Source organism: Lichenostomus cassidix, chromosome 6 (assembly GCF_008360975.1).
Source record: "Lichenostomus cassidix isolate B80296 chromosome 6, HeHo_3.0, whole genome shotgun sequence".
Classification (NCBI taxonomy): domain Eukaryota; kingdom Metazoa; phylum Chordata; class Aves; order Passeriformes; family Meliphagidae; genus Lichenostomus; species Lichenostomus cassidix.
In genome coordinates, this window is record NC_139487.1 from 20,930,657 (window position 1) to 20,946,119 (window position 15,463).

At 37.3% G+C, this 15,463-nt stretch overlaps 1 protein-coding gene across 8 annotated transcripts in view; it reads left to right on the forward strand.

Annotated features, from left to right (window-relative positions):
• Positions 1-15,463, forward strand: part of KAT6B (lysine acetyltransferase 6B) — a 106,094-nt gene that overhangs the window by 51,213 nt on the left and 39,418 nt on the right. For 6 of the 8 annotated variants that reach the window (XM_085065586.1, XM_085065587.1, XM_085065584.1 and 3 more), the window contains 7 exons: positions 1,523-1,631; positions 5,792-5,907; positions 6,071-6,152; positions 7,143-7,275; positions 11,250-12,181; positions 13,122-13,243; positions 14,653-14,768. In XM_085065586.1, the coding sequence (XP_084921712.1) occupies positions 1,523-1,631; positions 5,792-5,907; positions 6,071-6,152; positions 7,143-7,275; positions 11,250-12,181; positions 13,122-13,243; positions 14,653-14,768 (1,610 nt within the window). The remainder of the gene's footprint in view (positions 1-1,522; positions 1,632-5,791; positions 5,908-6,070; positions 6,153-7,142; positions 7,276-11,249; positions 12,182-13,121; positions 13,244-14,652; positions 14,769-15,463) is intronic. The other 2 variants (XM_085065589.1, XM_085065590.1) reach the window with 2 other exon arrangements.

Here is a 15,463-nt window from a genome sequence, read left to right on the forward strand (position 1 = left end):
TGGAAGAGAACACATATCTCCTTACTTACAAAAAGTCTTTGTCTCTGTTTATCTTTTATGTATGTTCTTTGGGGTATACAAGTATGTCAATATTTCAGTAATTGGATTGTGAAGAGTTGAACAGTGAGCAGACCTTCTGAGGACTAAGTTTTCAGAAAAAGTACAGCGCCTGGGGGTGTGTTTATATGGAAGTATGTTTATATGTGTGCTCCTCTTATATGGCTAGGACAAATTTACCTTCCTGGTGTCAGTATTCTTCATGGTGAAGAATATGATGATTAAATGATCATAAAGCTTAATAACTTAAAAGTAGTTTCAGTATTTCTATGTTATATTGTGTTGAGATAAAAGGGCACATGGCCATGGAACTGATTCCTTCACAAGAATCCCTCAAAAACAAGCATTCCCCACTTCCCAGATCTGTAATAGAATACAGATTTATAGGTCAAGTGAAGATAGCCTGACAGCTTTCAAAGTATTGTAGCATAAAGAGGAAATGTAAAATGAAGGTAAAGCAAATAATTATGTTGATATGTTAAACTAACAGCATTGCCTACCTGAATCTGGAAACTATGAATTTGCGACAGAAACCATTTTAAATGGGTTTATTGTGATACTCTCTGCTAGAAGCCAGTCTGAGAAGGTGCTCCATTTGAGTATCCCAGTTGCATATAATTTTGTTTATTATTTATTTATATATTAATTACATACTTCCGTTTAGTCATTAGTACATTAATATTTTCTATGTTGCAGGTCAGTGTTTTCATTAAAGCTCTAAAATGCAATGCAGGAACAATAGATAGTTAACTATAATTAACTAGTAAACTATAGATATTTAATCTCTGATAGTTTGTCATATAATTGATAAGAAAGATGGGAGGTAAATTTGTATCAATTGTGAAGTAATTCTCTGAAAAGTTCTGTGTATTGCTTCCAGACATTGAAAGATTTGCATGTTTTTTAATTACAATTGTATATCAAAAGTGATGGGACTCATCAGACTGGAATCTGTTACATCCAGTGCTTTTACCATAAAATGGTAGTGTCAGAGAGAGTTGCGAGTTGTATCGAATTTCCAAGTAATAAAATGTATCTTGAATTAGAGAGTTTTTAGAAGTTTTCTTTCTTCTGGAAAGGAACTATATTCATCTGTAATAAAGACTAGTTTACACCTTTATCTTTGAGCACTATTACATTTGAAGAACAAGTGATTGTGTTCAGGAGTTGCAATTGGGTGTGCAAGAATAGCATCCCAAGTTCTAATTTTTCCTTGTTTTTGTTATGCTAGTCTTGTTTTGGAGATGTTTACATGGATTAATACACAGGGTGGATTGTTGTGGGTCAACTTAAAGTTTATTAAATACATTAGGATAAAAACTTTGCTACAAAGTTAGCAAAGTGGACATTTGCCTTGGCAATTATTATGTGGTACAACAAATTATCAGGTAAAAGCCATGGAGGCTGGTGGGTTTTGGTTTGGTTTTTTTGTGTTAGCTAACTGTCTGTTTATTTTTAAATCTAGCCACGAGCTGATCCCATCCCGATATGTAGCTTTTGCTTGGGAACAAAAGAATCAAATCGTGAAAAAAAGCCAGAAGAGCTCTTGTCCTGTGCAGACTGTGGCAGCAGTGGTAAGTTGGCTGAATTTGCAAATACTAGAAATGTTTGTTTTAATATGTCTTTTTAAAAATATTTTAAACTTGTGAACCTTATGCTCTCTTTAAATGAACTAGATCAAGAACTGAAACCAGGAGGGTAGATGAGTTTGTTGTTGTTTTCCTCATTTTTGTTTGTTGGTTTGTGTTTTTTAAAACTAGAATTTTGTCATCTGTGTAATTAGGATAATTGCAAGTGAGAGGTATGAATTCATCTCCATGTCAAAGTGTAGATCTGCTGAGTAAATTAAGAGGGGGAAACCACACTGGTACAATACAAGAATCCAGTTATTGTTTGGAATATATATTGGCTCTGGAAATTCAGTTTTGCATTGTGACATCAAATGATCAAGAATTTTGCTTGCACGGATTTGCAACATTTCAGAAGCTGAGGAACAAGCATAGTAATAAAGACTGTGTAGCAGTCTTTGCTACTGCATTTCTTGTGTATCCAGTTCATTCTTTTATAAAATTATTCTGTTACTCAAGAGGGAATTTGAATAATATTTCAGGTAACACACCACATCAGTTGGCCAGCCTGTTACTTGTCAGGCACAAGATAATGACACTGCTGATTGCATGTACCTTGCTCCTATGTGTTACAGCAACTCTTGCAGACTCTGTGGCAGTTCTTAATGCAGGTGCTTTTCTTCTTTGTGGTGACCAGTGATGGGAATGGAATGGCCTGAACTTGTGTCAGGGGAGCTTTAGAAAAAGGTTCTTCACCAGAGGGTGGTTGGGCACTGGAACAGGCTCCCCAGGGCAGTGGTCACAGCACTGACAGAGTTCAAGTGTTTGAACAATGCTGTCAGGCACATGGTGTGATTCTTGGGGCTGTCCTGTGCAGGGCCAGGAGGTGGACTCGATGATCCTTGTGAGTCCCTTCCAGCTCAGGATATTCTGTGATTCTGTGAATCTGGAGTTCATGAGTAGGTGTGCTGAAGGTAGCTATGGCAGTATCCAGGACAGACTACATCAGTATTTGAATAAAAACAAAACAGTATGGATAAAAGCATGTTTTCAGTTAATCAGGATATGGTTTTGGTTGTTTGCTTCTCAATCTGTCACCCTGATAGTTACTTTGCATTTTAGCCAGTGTATTTTTTAGTATATTTTAGCCAATTGTTACACTCTGAAATAAGAAAATTACTTTTTTTAACCCAGTATGCAACAGCAAACCCCATAGATTTTAAATTGTTTTCCTTTAGTGGTTTATGGGTTTCCTCTATTTTCAAATCTGTTTTCTGATATTTGGAAAATTAATAGGGTTTATGCTTGGTTAGACTCTAGTGCACAAAGTTTACGTTAATCAGGTGAGCTTAGGTATTAGCTACTCTTCTGTTGTGTAATAATCCCCTGGTGGGTCTTAAGACACTTTAGAACTGGAAGTCTTGACTTTCATGGATCAGCTTCTATTTGAATTAACACCGATACATTCTCTCTGCCTCATTAAGACTAAATTATCTTTAATTAGTTCCTCAGATGTATTAGATATAAGAATGAAATGTTGAGACTGCCAATCAGTTTGCTGGATGGTTAAACTTTAGCTACTGATGCCTGACTAAAATAAAAACCAATTTCAGTGCAATTTATAAATAACAAAACTTCACTCAAGTGGAGTTTTATTGTAATTGGATTTGTAATTTTGCACATTGCAGTGTATCTCAAAGCTGGTCTGGCTGTCTAACAAATAGAAAAGAAATTGCATGTTGTGCACAGCAAGCAAATTGTTCAGTTGATCAGAGATTAAATTGCAGTGCCCACTACTGGCATGTCTGTTTTCCCTTTTTGTTTTTGTGTCAAGTTGTTTTTGTCTTTTCCGGTAGTGCTTCTACATTCTGAAAGCAGAAACTAGTTGGATAACTGCACATTTTTGTGGTATTTGGGAGGATAAAGTATTTGGGTAGTAGAAATGAAACGCACTGCTTTGGCAGTTGGCACAGAGGATTTTCTCAAGAATTAAGATGAGGGATGTCAGATGTGAGAAAACAAATCCCATTACAAAAGCAGACATAGTTCCTCTTGGTTTTGGTTGGGTTTTGTGTTGGGTTTTTTCTTCTCTCCTGCTTTTTTCCTATCTCATGATTTTGAAAAATCAATACACTTGAGAACTGGAATTGAACTCCTGTTTTTCGAAACAAGATGTGCAGAAGCAATTAAAGAGCTGCTGCTGACAGACTTTTATAAGGGTTTGAAGTTGTAGAAGGAGAAGGGAAAAACGTGACTGGACAATTATAATAAATATTTTTAGAAGGGGGAAAATAGCTAAAAGTAAAATACCTGTGGGTACTATCTTTTCAAATCAGATGTTATCCTGAGGAGGCAAGAGAATTACTGATCAAAGATGGGTAGAGGAGGCTGTTCCTTATATTTATACTTCTCAGTTACTTACTTAAAACATAATTGAAATCAACAATTTTAACCGCAACTTACCTGCTCCTTGAAGTAAATCACTTCTGTGCAGGGTAGGTAACTGGAATTAAATGTGCTTACATGGACATGGTTGGTTTAAGACTACCCTTTAATGTGTAAATATAGTTGTTAAATCATAGTTGATAAAATAAGTCTCTATATGATATTGATTACTGATATCAGTCTCTGTAGGGAGTTTCATTAAAAGGAACAGTATCTCATTGAACTCATCTCTGCAGTTATAGTATATATGTCACTTTCAAGAAAGTGTGTACTCGGTTTTAACCACAAAAAAAGTTTGGCATATCTTAAACTGTATGCTAAGAATCAAATGGTTATGCTTTTTCAATATCCTTCTGAAACTGCTATTTGAATTTGTTGATTGCTCCTTACTAATAGATTATATCCTTGCATTTTATTTTGAGAATATGCACAATTCATGTTGTCTTTTGAAGTTTAATGGTAAAGTGGTTTAAGCCTTGAACACATAGAATAAAAGGAAATAAAATCTGAAATTTTCACTTAAGTGGTTTTTGCATTCCATCCGTTGTCCTTGCCATCCATGCCTCAGTCTCTTAGAAGAAAAAAGTAGCAAATGTGCATGGACTGTTGTTTTGTTTGTGGTGTTTTAGCTCAGTTTTGGACTAAGAAACAGTCAATGGAGAAAGTCTGAATCACTTTGACTACACCGTTACCTAGAAGAAAGCACCCATCCAACTCTGACAGTGAGAAGAAAGCACCTTTCATCCTTACCACATCACTGCAGCCATCTCCAAGTGCAGCATGGCATCAGGGATTCTTATCTCACTGACAACTTCTGTGTTGATGGTCTTGATAAGCTCTGAATATAATACTGTCAAAAACTGTTTCCCTGGGACGGCTTATCCCTTCCCATTTCGCAGTGCTTTTATCTTTTCTGCGTTAAGGGTACACTCTGAGGTTGCTGAAGACATGAAAAAAATCACTGCCAATGTTGCCTAAGATGTTGTATGTGTTCAGTTTGTCTGGTCTCTTCTGGGAATTGGAAAAGTCGCATAGGCCTACTGTGAAAAGAGGATGGTCCTGCTGAGGAATTTTTATGTTTTGTGGGAGGTGGTAGTTCAACTACTCCCAGGCCCTGCTCTGCACTCATCCCCTCAATTTTAAACCTTCAATTGCAATATATTTTTCTTATGCCAATTGCCAGATTCATTTTTTCTCTTTGTGTTACTCTGAAATTGTTCTTTGTGTATAATTAAGTAATTAGTTGGAATGAAAAATGCATGTAGTTTGGCTATTCAGTTTCTCAGGTAGATACTTATTATAGTTAGAAAAATAACTAATGTGGTTTTAGCTAAAGATTTTCTCTGTTTATTTTTGCACTGCAAAGAAAGGGGAGTGTGGTCGTGTTTATAAATATACTTTTTTCGGAGCCAATAACCGTTTAATATGCTATGGAAATAATGCAGTGAAAATAAAAATTCAGTTTTAGGTGCTTATGTAGACCATTCACAGGTGTCAGTTACAGCAGAACTCAATTTTCTACCTGTCATCATGAATGGGTCTCATGACAGTTATTCTGTATATTTGTATGGAGTAGATGAGTTACATGATGTGTTGCAAAGTTCTGAAAGCAGCTGGTGCTTGCAGGGCTCTGGTGGTGCTGGCTACATCCTGCTGAATTTAAAAATCAATCTAACCAATCTTAAATCTGAAGCTCTCAATAATATTTTGGTGTTTTTTAGGACATCCATCATGTTTGAAATTCTGTCCTGAGTTAACAACAAATGTGAAGGCCTTGAGGTGGCAGTGTATTGAATGCAAGACATGCAGTGCATGTAGGATCCAAGGCAAAAATGCAGTAAGTTAGACTTGTTGGGTGTTACCTGACTTTTCTTTGTTAGTATCTTTATAATTAGCACATGCACAAATGCAAATAATTGATGTATGACTTCAAGTAATGCTGTATTAAGTTTTTTTTCTTCTTCCTTTTCTCCACCCCCTCATCCCTGCCCCTCCCTTAGGATAACATGCTTTTTTGCGACTCCTGTGATAGAGGGTTCCACATGGAGTGCTGTGACCCACCACTATCCCGAATGCCAAAAGGTGATCTTAAAAATCCTTTCCATGAAAATGCTTTCATTCGCAGTATTGTATCAAGTGACCAAAAACCTCTTGAGCGTGCTAATTTGCCTTTTTTTTTCAGTGACAAACAGTATGATTTCATTCATATAAAAGCCGGTTTTATTTGTCATTATGTGAGGGTTTCTTTTCTCAGGAAAATAATAGACGTCTGCATATAGTTGACCGGATGATTTCACTGCGTAATGAGTTGTTGGCCCATTTATTGAAGGTGAAATGTTAGAAAGGCTGTTAAAAATGCTTGGAGTATATACAGTGACAAAGAAGTTGTTGGAACTTGTCGAAGAGACTCTTCTTCATGCCTTTTATTGTAAGAGTAATTGGAAAACCGGGCAAACAAAACAAAATTCATGTGTCTTCAGGTTCTCTAATCTCTAGATTACTGATATCTGGCACCCCTCACTTTTGCTCTTACATCTTTATGGCTTTCCCTATTTAATCTTAAAGTTACACTATAGACTTTTCTCAGTTCCTCCCCTCCAAGTCCCCAGCCTTATCTACAATACATAAGTGTTTAGACATGGCTATCTAATGTTAAAAGGATGCTAAATTCAAGTTGTGTATTAAAACAAATATACCTAGGTGTGATGTAGTGTATTCTTTAGCATGCTCTACCCTGGTGGCTTTCTAACACACCTGTAAATTTTTAACCCTGTCTTACTCATATCTGAACAAAGATCTAGGTAGTACAAGGAGGGACAATCTAGAACAGAAGTTCTTCTAGAAACCTATTTGCTCATAATCTTTTCCGTGATCCTTGTTGCCTCTTGTTTTCTGCTTTCCGTGAGCACTTTCCTTCTCAATGTTTCAGAGTGTGGGTAGAGGTGAATCATGTTTTTTGTCTGCATTCCCTTCACTATGTCATGTTCAAGAGATAATTTGCTGACCTTGGTACACACCTGCAGTACAGATTAGATAAAGTGTGTACAACTAAACTCTTTCTCCTTTCTATAGGGATGTGGATTTGCCAGGTCTGTAGACCAAAGAAGAAAGGGAGAAAGCTGCTTCATGAGAAAGCTGCGCAAATAAGGCGACGATATGCAAAACCTATTGGACGACCGAAAAATAAATTAAAGCAACGAATGTTGTAGGTTTCTCTTGGTTTTTATTTCTTTAAATGTTTCTGAGAATGTAGTAAGATAGGAGTTTGATACAGGTTTAAGCATGATTTTCAATTCTGTTTCAAGCTGGGGAAAATAGATGAGGAGTGATTTAGAATGTGTCTTTCAGCCCAATGTCTAATAACTTCTAAATTATAGTAGGTGCTTTTGGTGTCATGTCAGAAGGTGATAAATTAAGTTACAGGAATTTTTTTTCAGATCCCGTAAGTTTTTATCAAAAATTGTCCCTATAGCAGATGCAAATAAACTTCTGTATCATAACATATGCCACAGCTGTCTTTTAAGTGTAGCTTCAAATAACTGAAGTATCTACAGAAAACCAAGTGGATAATATTAAGCTATTTATATACAACTTCAGGAGACCATTCTGCTCAAAGATCCGTTCAGAAACTGTATAAAAATTACTTTATTAGTTAATATTAGCTCACAAAACCGATTCCAAAAAGTAAGCTATGCAAGTGATAGAGAAGTTCTGGTTTCAGTCGTGCTCTGGAATAGATTATTGTTTGAATTCAGCTGTTAAGCTGCCACTGGTTACTAGGAAAAGAGGTTACAATTCCTCTTGCTACTCAGGACTGTGTTTATCTAAGACAAGAGTGTGCTGTAATATTTTTTGGCATCTGTCTTCCCAGGAAACACTGTAGTTGGACATTGTACGTCTTGGTTAGTGGATTGTTTAAGTAGCGTTCAAATACTGAGTTGACATTACACGGAGTATTAAACAGGAGTAGATTCTGTTAGCTACAGTAACATGTTGCCCTCCATCACATGTTCCTATCCACCTACAGCTTTCTTCCTGTACTTAAATATTATTTAACTATTTGGCTATGTCAACTCGGCAGCTGAAAAGCTTTCTGACTCAATCAGCCACTCATTCTGTACATTGTGACATTCTTCTCTGTAGTCTAAAAACCTATCTTGTATTATTCAGAATCGCATGGGAGCTGATGTAAGACTTTGCATATTGCAAAACAAGGGTTTTTGAAGCCCATGGAGCCCATATGTGAAAATTGAAGGAAAAGTACTTTCAGTACAGGGCACTGGTCAAGTTGATGTACTTGATGCTGTGCATCTTGCTGTACTCTTTACCCTTTGTCTCTGCCAGCGTCTTTCATCTTGCCTTTTTGGTTCTTGTCCTAAAGATTCATTAGGTTGTACTAGGAAAGTAGTTCAGGACAAGAATAAAGTGTGACACTACTTGAAAGTAAAAGATGTAGCTGTGTTGGCTCATGAGGCCATGCTATTAGAGTGGGTGAAACATGGTACTTTTCCATTCTCCTCCTGAATAAATAGCTTAGGAATTTGAAGGTCATTGAAATTTCTACATCATTGTGCGTGCATAATAAAAATACTCCCTATATCTCTAGCTATACCTCGGGCTTTAGTTGTACCTCTGGTTTTACCCTTTGAAAATACATAAGCCTTCAACCAGAGGTTAGGGCTCTGTTGTTGTTCAGCAGTGGTACACCTCATCTTAGTGCTGCTGCTGAGACACTCCAAACCATGTGCTGCTCACTTGCTTCCCCCTTCCCTTGAGAGTGGTGGGGGAGGAGAATTGAAGGCACTAAGAGTAAAGATCCCAGGCTGATATAAGAACAGTTTACTGGAAGCAGCAATGAGATAAGAAAGGAAACAGTAACAGCTACAATACCAATAATGAAGTGCACAAGATAGGCAAAACAATTCACATGTAATTATTTGGAACTAGTGTTACCTAGCCGCTCCCCGCTTTCCTGACTGGAAAAAGCCCCTTCTCCCTGGAATGGAGTCTCTTCCCTTGCCCCCAGCAATGATGTTAGGTGGTACAGAATAACTTTCATGTCCTGGCCATGCTCCCCTCTGGCTGCTGCAAAAATTAACCCTGCCCTGACCAGAACCAGGGTTGGTTCAGATGCAGTACTGCCATCTAACTTCTCTATGGACATGGCTCTGATTTGGGTTCCCATAGTGGATTTAGCTGCAATGTCCCCCCAACAGTAATTCTGTTTTCCTCCTTCCTCGTACATGTAGCAGAAAGGTTGAAAATGTTATGAGGGTTTTGCTGTTAGGTTTTGCTATTGAGATTCCGAGCTGCAACTTTTAAAGTAAACATCATGCTAAAGGATGCATAAGTTCTTTTAGTATTGATGATGATTATTAATATTTTCATAGTTTTCTTTGTAGCACGTGAGCTGCATGAGCATGTTACAGGAGTACTTGGGAAGCTCTTTATAAAATAAATATTTGCAATATTGCCAGCACATTTATTTTGCTTCAGTGTCTCACGTATATATACGAACAAAGTAATCTTGTTTTGAAAAAACAGCAATTAGGAGATAGAACAAGAGAAGAGATTCTTCCTCATGAAATCCTATTTTAAAGTGATTGTGGAGTTTGGAAGACAATAGTGTCAAACAAAAAGTGTGTGGTCACATGAAATACGCGAAGGTTAGCGAATGCCACTTAGTCCTTGTATAGTACAAAGAAAATCTGTCCAGTGGTACTGGAATAATTTTTTGCCTGTTGACCATCTGTAGGAAGCCTTCACAGGCAAATTTCTGTGTAAGATTAACTTAAACCAGGTGTATGCTGGCCTCTGGCACTGTTGGTGATTACTGCATCTGGTACTGAGTATAGGTCTTGTGATAGACTTAAGCTTATGACACCAAAGGATTCAAAAGACTTAGAAGTTTTTGGATTTGTTGCCTCTTAGGAACTAACCAATTTTAAGGATGTGTGGGTAGAAAAGGGGCTAGTTCTTAAACTGGTGGGCCCTTAGAGGTCAGTAAACCAGATGGTAGCCCTAGGCTGTTGAATCTCTAATTAGAAGTAACCTGTTGCAATTAATTATTTCGGTATCTCAATTAAGAAGGGAAAAATCTGTGGAAGAAAACTTTCCACCGCGAAGTGAATAAGCTAACTTCAAAGAGCAGGATGGAAAAGGGAATGAAAGAAAGCATGTGATGCAACTGTGTAGCTTTCTTTGCCATTGTAATTTGATCATGTGTCCTGATAACTATTTCTTTTACTGCAGATATTTTTAAAAATTCTCTTTTGATCTGCTAGAATATACTACTCTTGAGTGTAGTTCCTCTCTTCAGTTATTAGCAACTATTTAAACCTGTAATTCTGCTGTCACAAATGTTGGCTTTCAATATACCCTTTTTCTTCCTAGCATTTAAATAAGATTCACCACTCTGTTTTTTCCTAACACTTTCTGTGTTAGGCCTGATTAGTTTGTGGCTTTTCTGCAAACACACCTTGGTTATAGTTTTGCTCTTTCCTTTTGCTAGTTTTGATTTTTACTATTTTTAGAATTTCTAAAGAAAAGAGTCTATTTCTTTGGTTTTATTGTAATGCTCTTAATAAACTATCTCATTTGGCTTTTACATCTTTGGTGGTAATTTTTACTGCCATACTTTACATAATCCAACAAGAAGGTGGAAAAAAATAGCAGTTCCTTGAACATTGACTGTATTGCTTTAAAGGACTAACAGACTTTCCCTAATTTTTAAGTAAATGGAGTCTGAAGTTAACTGTTTTGATATATTAACACTGAACACATTCATCTCCTCTGTATGTACAATAAACTCTATGGTGATGGAGCAGTTGTTGTGCAAATACGGTGTAATGATATTTTTTCCACAGAAGCATACTTTGGCTATGCCTAAAAGTATGTGGGAAGGCTGTATACTTGGGAGATTTGCTATGCCAGCTGCTTCCATTTATATATACTGTGGACTATCTTTTGAAGATAAGAGGGGAGGGGGAACAAAAAGGAGAAACAGAAAAAATATAGCTGGATGTTATATCATAGTGTGAAATGTATTTCCAAAGTGTATATGTCTTTGAATTTCTTTAAAGATTAAGTACAATGGCTTAGGTAACTTGTATAAACTGTAGTACTATTTGGCAGTAAAGATTTTGAATGCTGATTTTTATTTTTCAAATTTTTACATAGGTCTGTAACCAGTGATGAAGGATCCGTGAATGCATTCACAGGAAGGGGGTCACCTGGTAGGGGTCAAAAGACTAAAGTCTGTACCACACCTTCATCTGGTCATGCTGCATCTGTGAAGGATTCAAGCAGCAGATTGCCTGTTACAGACCCCACTCGGCCTGGTGCCACCACCAAAATCACCACCACCTCCACCTACATATCTGCCTCTACACTTAAAGTTAACAAGAAAACCAAAGGGCTCATTGATGGCCTTACTAAGTTCTTTACACCATCACCTGATGGTCGCAGATCACGAGGTGAAATAATAGACTTTTCAAAGCACTATCGTCCAAGGAAAAAGGTCTCTCAGAAACAGTCATGCACTTCTCTTGTGTTGGCTACAGGTACCACACAAAAGCTAAAACCTCCACCTTCTTCACTTCTAACCCCAATCCCCATCTCTGGTCAGAGCCCCAGTTCTCAAAAATCCAGCACTTCGACTTCTTCTAACTCTCCCCAAAGATCTTGCAGTCAGTCAAGCATACCCTCCTTTAGTAGCCTTCCTAGTAGCAGTCAGCTAAAGGGACTCTTTGATGGACTCTCTCATATCTATACCACTCAGGAACAGTCTCGAACAAAGGGTCACCCAAGCTATGCAACCCACAGGCATTTGTGTAGTAAGCCAGAACTCTCTTCCACATCAACATCTAATAGTCATTTCTATGCAAAGAAAGAGGTTAGGAGCAGGTTTATTTCTCATGTCTGTGCCTCTGGATGGGGTGTGTCTAGAGGACATGCTTTTAAAGCAATTGCTCACCTCAAGAGAACAGCTTTCTTTAAAAAGCACAGGACTCTAGGCAGATTAAAGTATAAAGTGACCCCTCAGATGGGGACCCCCTCACCAGGGAAGGGGAGCTTGACAGACGGAAGGATTAAACCTGATCAGGATGATGGTAAGCAAAGGTCAAAAGTGCCAACCAAACCTGCGTCCCATCCAAAACCAAAATTCTTATCACATAGGTCTTAGCTATTTCTCTTGTTCTTACTTCACTTTCATACAAAAACAACAAAACTTTGACCTTGTATCTAATGCTGACTAAATCTCCAAAACATTTTTGGGTTGGTTTTTTTTTCTGACTAATACCACACCACTTTATTTTTTTTTGCATCTGTAGTGACACTAGGAGCCCCAAATGCCTTCATAATGTTGCTTATGGCTGTGTAGTAGCGCATGAGTAGCCACTTGTCATGCTACTTCCTTGTTCTTCCCCTGCCGTTTCTGTGGCAGTAGTGCTGTCATCATGATTGTGTGCTGTCAGTGCTTATAACGGTGGGCATTTCAATTCATTTCCCTCTGCTCCATTGCTTTTTCATGAACAGTTCCATCGCACTACAGTCTCCACAACACTTGATCTGTACTGCTGTGAGCTACCTTTTTTATAATTACTTTTATTTAAGAAAAAAACCCATTTAATTTACAATATTTGAATGTAGATGTAGCTTAGTATTAATCTCCAAGTTTTAAGGGCAACTTTTTTTCTCTTGTATTTATTTTTACCTTCTACAGTATACTGCAATTTATCAATGGCATAGTTCTAGCAATAGAATATGCTCCATTTCATGAGGTTCAAAACTGATTTAGTAGAACTGGACCATAAAGGCTTATATAGACAGACAGGCAAGTACCAAAATGTAGTTCATGCAGCAACAAACTACAAAACAAGAAGGGGGGGGTGGGAAGGTTTTACTTCTGTTACTTAGCAATACCAAATTTGGTTAAAATGGGGAGTCTTAACAGCCACAGTTGCAGTCCTATTTAGTAGTATCACTATGGCAAGATTACATGTACCCTTCACATCTGTGAGTAAACTTTTTGCTGGTTTTAAATAACAGATACTGAAATCAAACTAAGCATCAAGCAAGAAAATACGGATGTATTTCTGTTGGGAAGCAAGGACACTGTTACACAGGAGGATTTGGAAGTATTTAAGCAGGCCCGAGAACTTTCCCTGGAGGTAAGAATCATATTGCAGAAAACATAGTTATTTTTGTAAAAAAAAACTCAGTTTTCAGTCTATTCGTCTTCATTTCTGATCTATTCTTTTTTATCTAATGCATCATTCTTGCTGTGAATTTTATTTGGGAGACGCTGTATATACAGTTACATTCTCCTAGATAGGAGACAAGGCATCATGTTGGAATGGGTCAGATAAGTGACACTTAAGATAGATTTTGAAATATATACTTGGGCATTTTGGACACAGGACTGCAGAATTAAACACAGAGCTTAAGAGTAGCTGACATCCTGGTCAGGACTGAGAGGATGTTGGTTGGTAAGAATATGCCTGATGATTTTCCTCTGCAAATAAAGCAAATGTTCTAAAAGCTAAATCTGTCCCAGAAAATACTGGTTGGTAGAAACCCAGGTTTAGCGAGTTTGTGAGTTCATTTAACTCAATTACTTACAACACTTTGAGTTTAAATACTGTAGACTTTTTCTAGCAGTGGAAATATTTGAGCTGAATTGGCCTAGCAAATTAGACTTTTACTTTCCTGTGTCCACGAAATGAACAACCAGTGTCTTTGAGAACCCAGGTCAAAATGTAGGTGAATGTAGTATTTCAATTGCTGCTTTCTTAAAATGGCGTCATAAGTGGCTATGTGCTGTACATTTTCCAGTAATGGAAGTAAATTAATTTTTTTTCAGGTTTAGTGTACAAGTGACATTACCTGCTGTGTGGGTCAATGCAGTGACTTCTTTAGTCTTCATTTAGAGTGTCTTAGCCAACAAACTCAAACTGAGTTTAAAGATTCAGTTTCATTGTTAGCTTGTACTTCTCTTTGCTCATGGAAATAGTTCCTACCTCTTGCTTTCTTTCCCTTTCATTTGCAGTCTCCAAAAATGTTAGGTGATAAGATTTCTAAAATTTGTGACATTGAAATTGCTTGTTTTTCCTCACCTTTCTTAATCTTATATTTTGCCAGCCCTTTGGAGTCTTGCAGTCATCTTCTGATCAGCTTGAATGTAGTATCATAGCTGAAAGTAGTGTGTTAGTATATTCTTGAATTTATCTCTGAGATAAATTCTAGTTACTCCAGACGGATTGTGCTGATAACCTTTTCTCTCATTATTTTGACAAAAGGACAGCTTTGAGTTTGCACCAGAAGTATAGAGAAGTCCTCACGCTAGATGCTGCGGAAGAAGAGACCTTGAGGCTGTTGTGCCTCTTATTTGGCTGGGCTTTTGCTGTTTGTACTTGCTGTTTGCAAACTCTGTCCTCTGTCAGGGTTTAAAGAGCTTAAGCAACTGATTTGGATACTTTAGGTTTCTCGTGCTTTCAGTGGGCGAAATTGGTTGTATAAAGCTAAAGTTCCTTTTACTTTTTCTATAACTAATTTGGGTTTTTTTTATTGCACCTGACAGAAAATCGGGTGTAAAAACACTGGTGAAACAAGTGGGCGATACCCTTCAGTGATTGAGTTTGGAAAATATGAAATCCAGACCTGGTACTCTTCACCTTACCCACAGGAATATGCAAGGTAGCAAGTTGTCAAGATTGCCATACATGGTTGGAATTTTTTCTGATGTTAAAATTACAACTTATTTTTTATTTTTTTGTAACTGCTTATAATTTAAAGCCTTTAAAAGTATATATGCTTTTGTAATTATAAGTGAGAACAAGGATTTGTCTTTCCTTTTAACTAGTTCTAGATCAAAGATACAATAAAAAGACTAAATTTTCCTAGTTCTGTATGACTGTCAACTTGCAGTGTGTATTGGTGTGGTTTTGTTTTGTTGTTTTTGCTTATATTTATTTGTTTGGTTTTGTCTGGGGATTTTTTGGTTTGTTGGTTTGTGTTTTTTCTTAGACCATTGCAATGAGGTATGTTCTACTTCTGGCCCTTTAGACAAATTAACCTTGTTTGTGATCCAGCATTTGTTAACCCTTTTTTTTAAGGACCAAGGGACATGTCGTGCTAAATAAATAAAGTCAAAGTGGGCAGATTGTGGCAACAGCATCTCATTTCTGGCCTTCTTTGCAAGGGTGCACCTTGGACTCAGGCAGAGAGCATGAACTAGAACGTGTGCTCAGCAGATCTCTGTGTAGCTTTGTGTGTGCTGGAAATAAATGTTTTATTAATCCATTGGCTCTATGGATTAATAAAACCATGGCACACTACAAGATATTCAGAACTGTATGTTTATCAAGCTGTACTGTTACAGCAAGCAACAT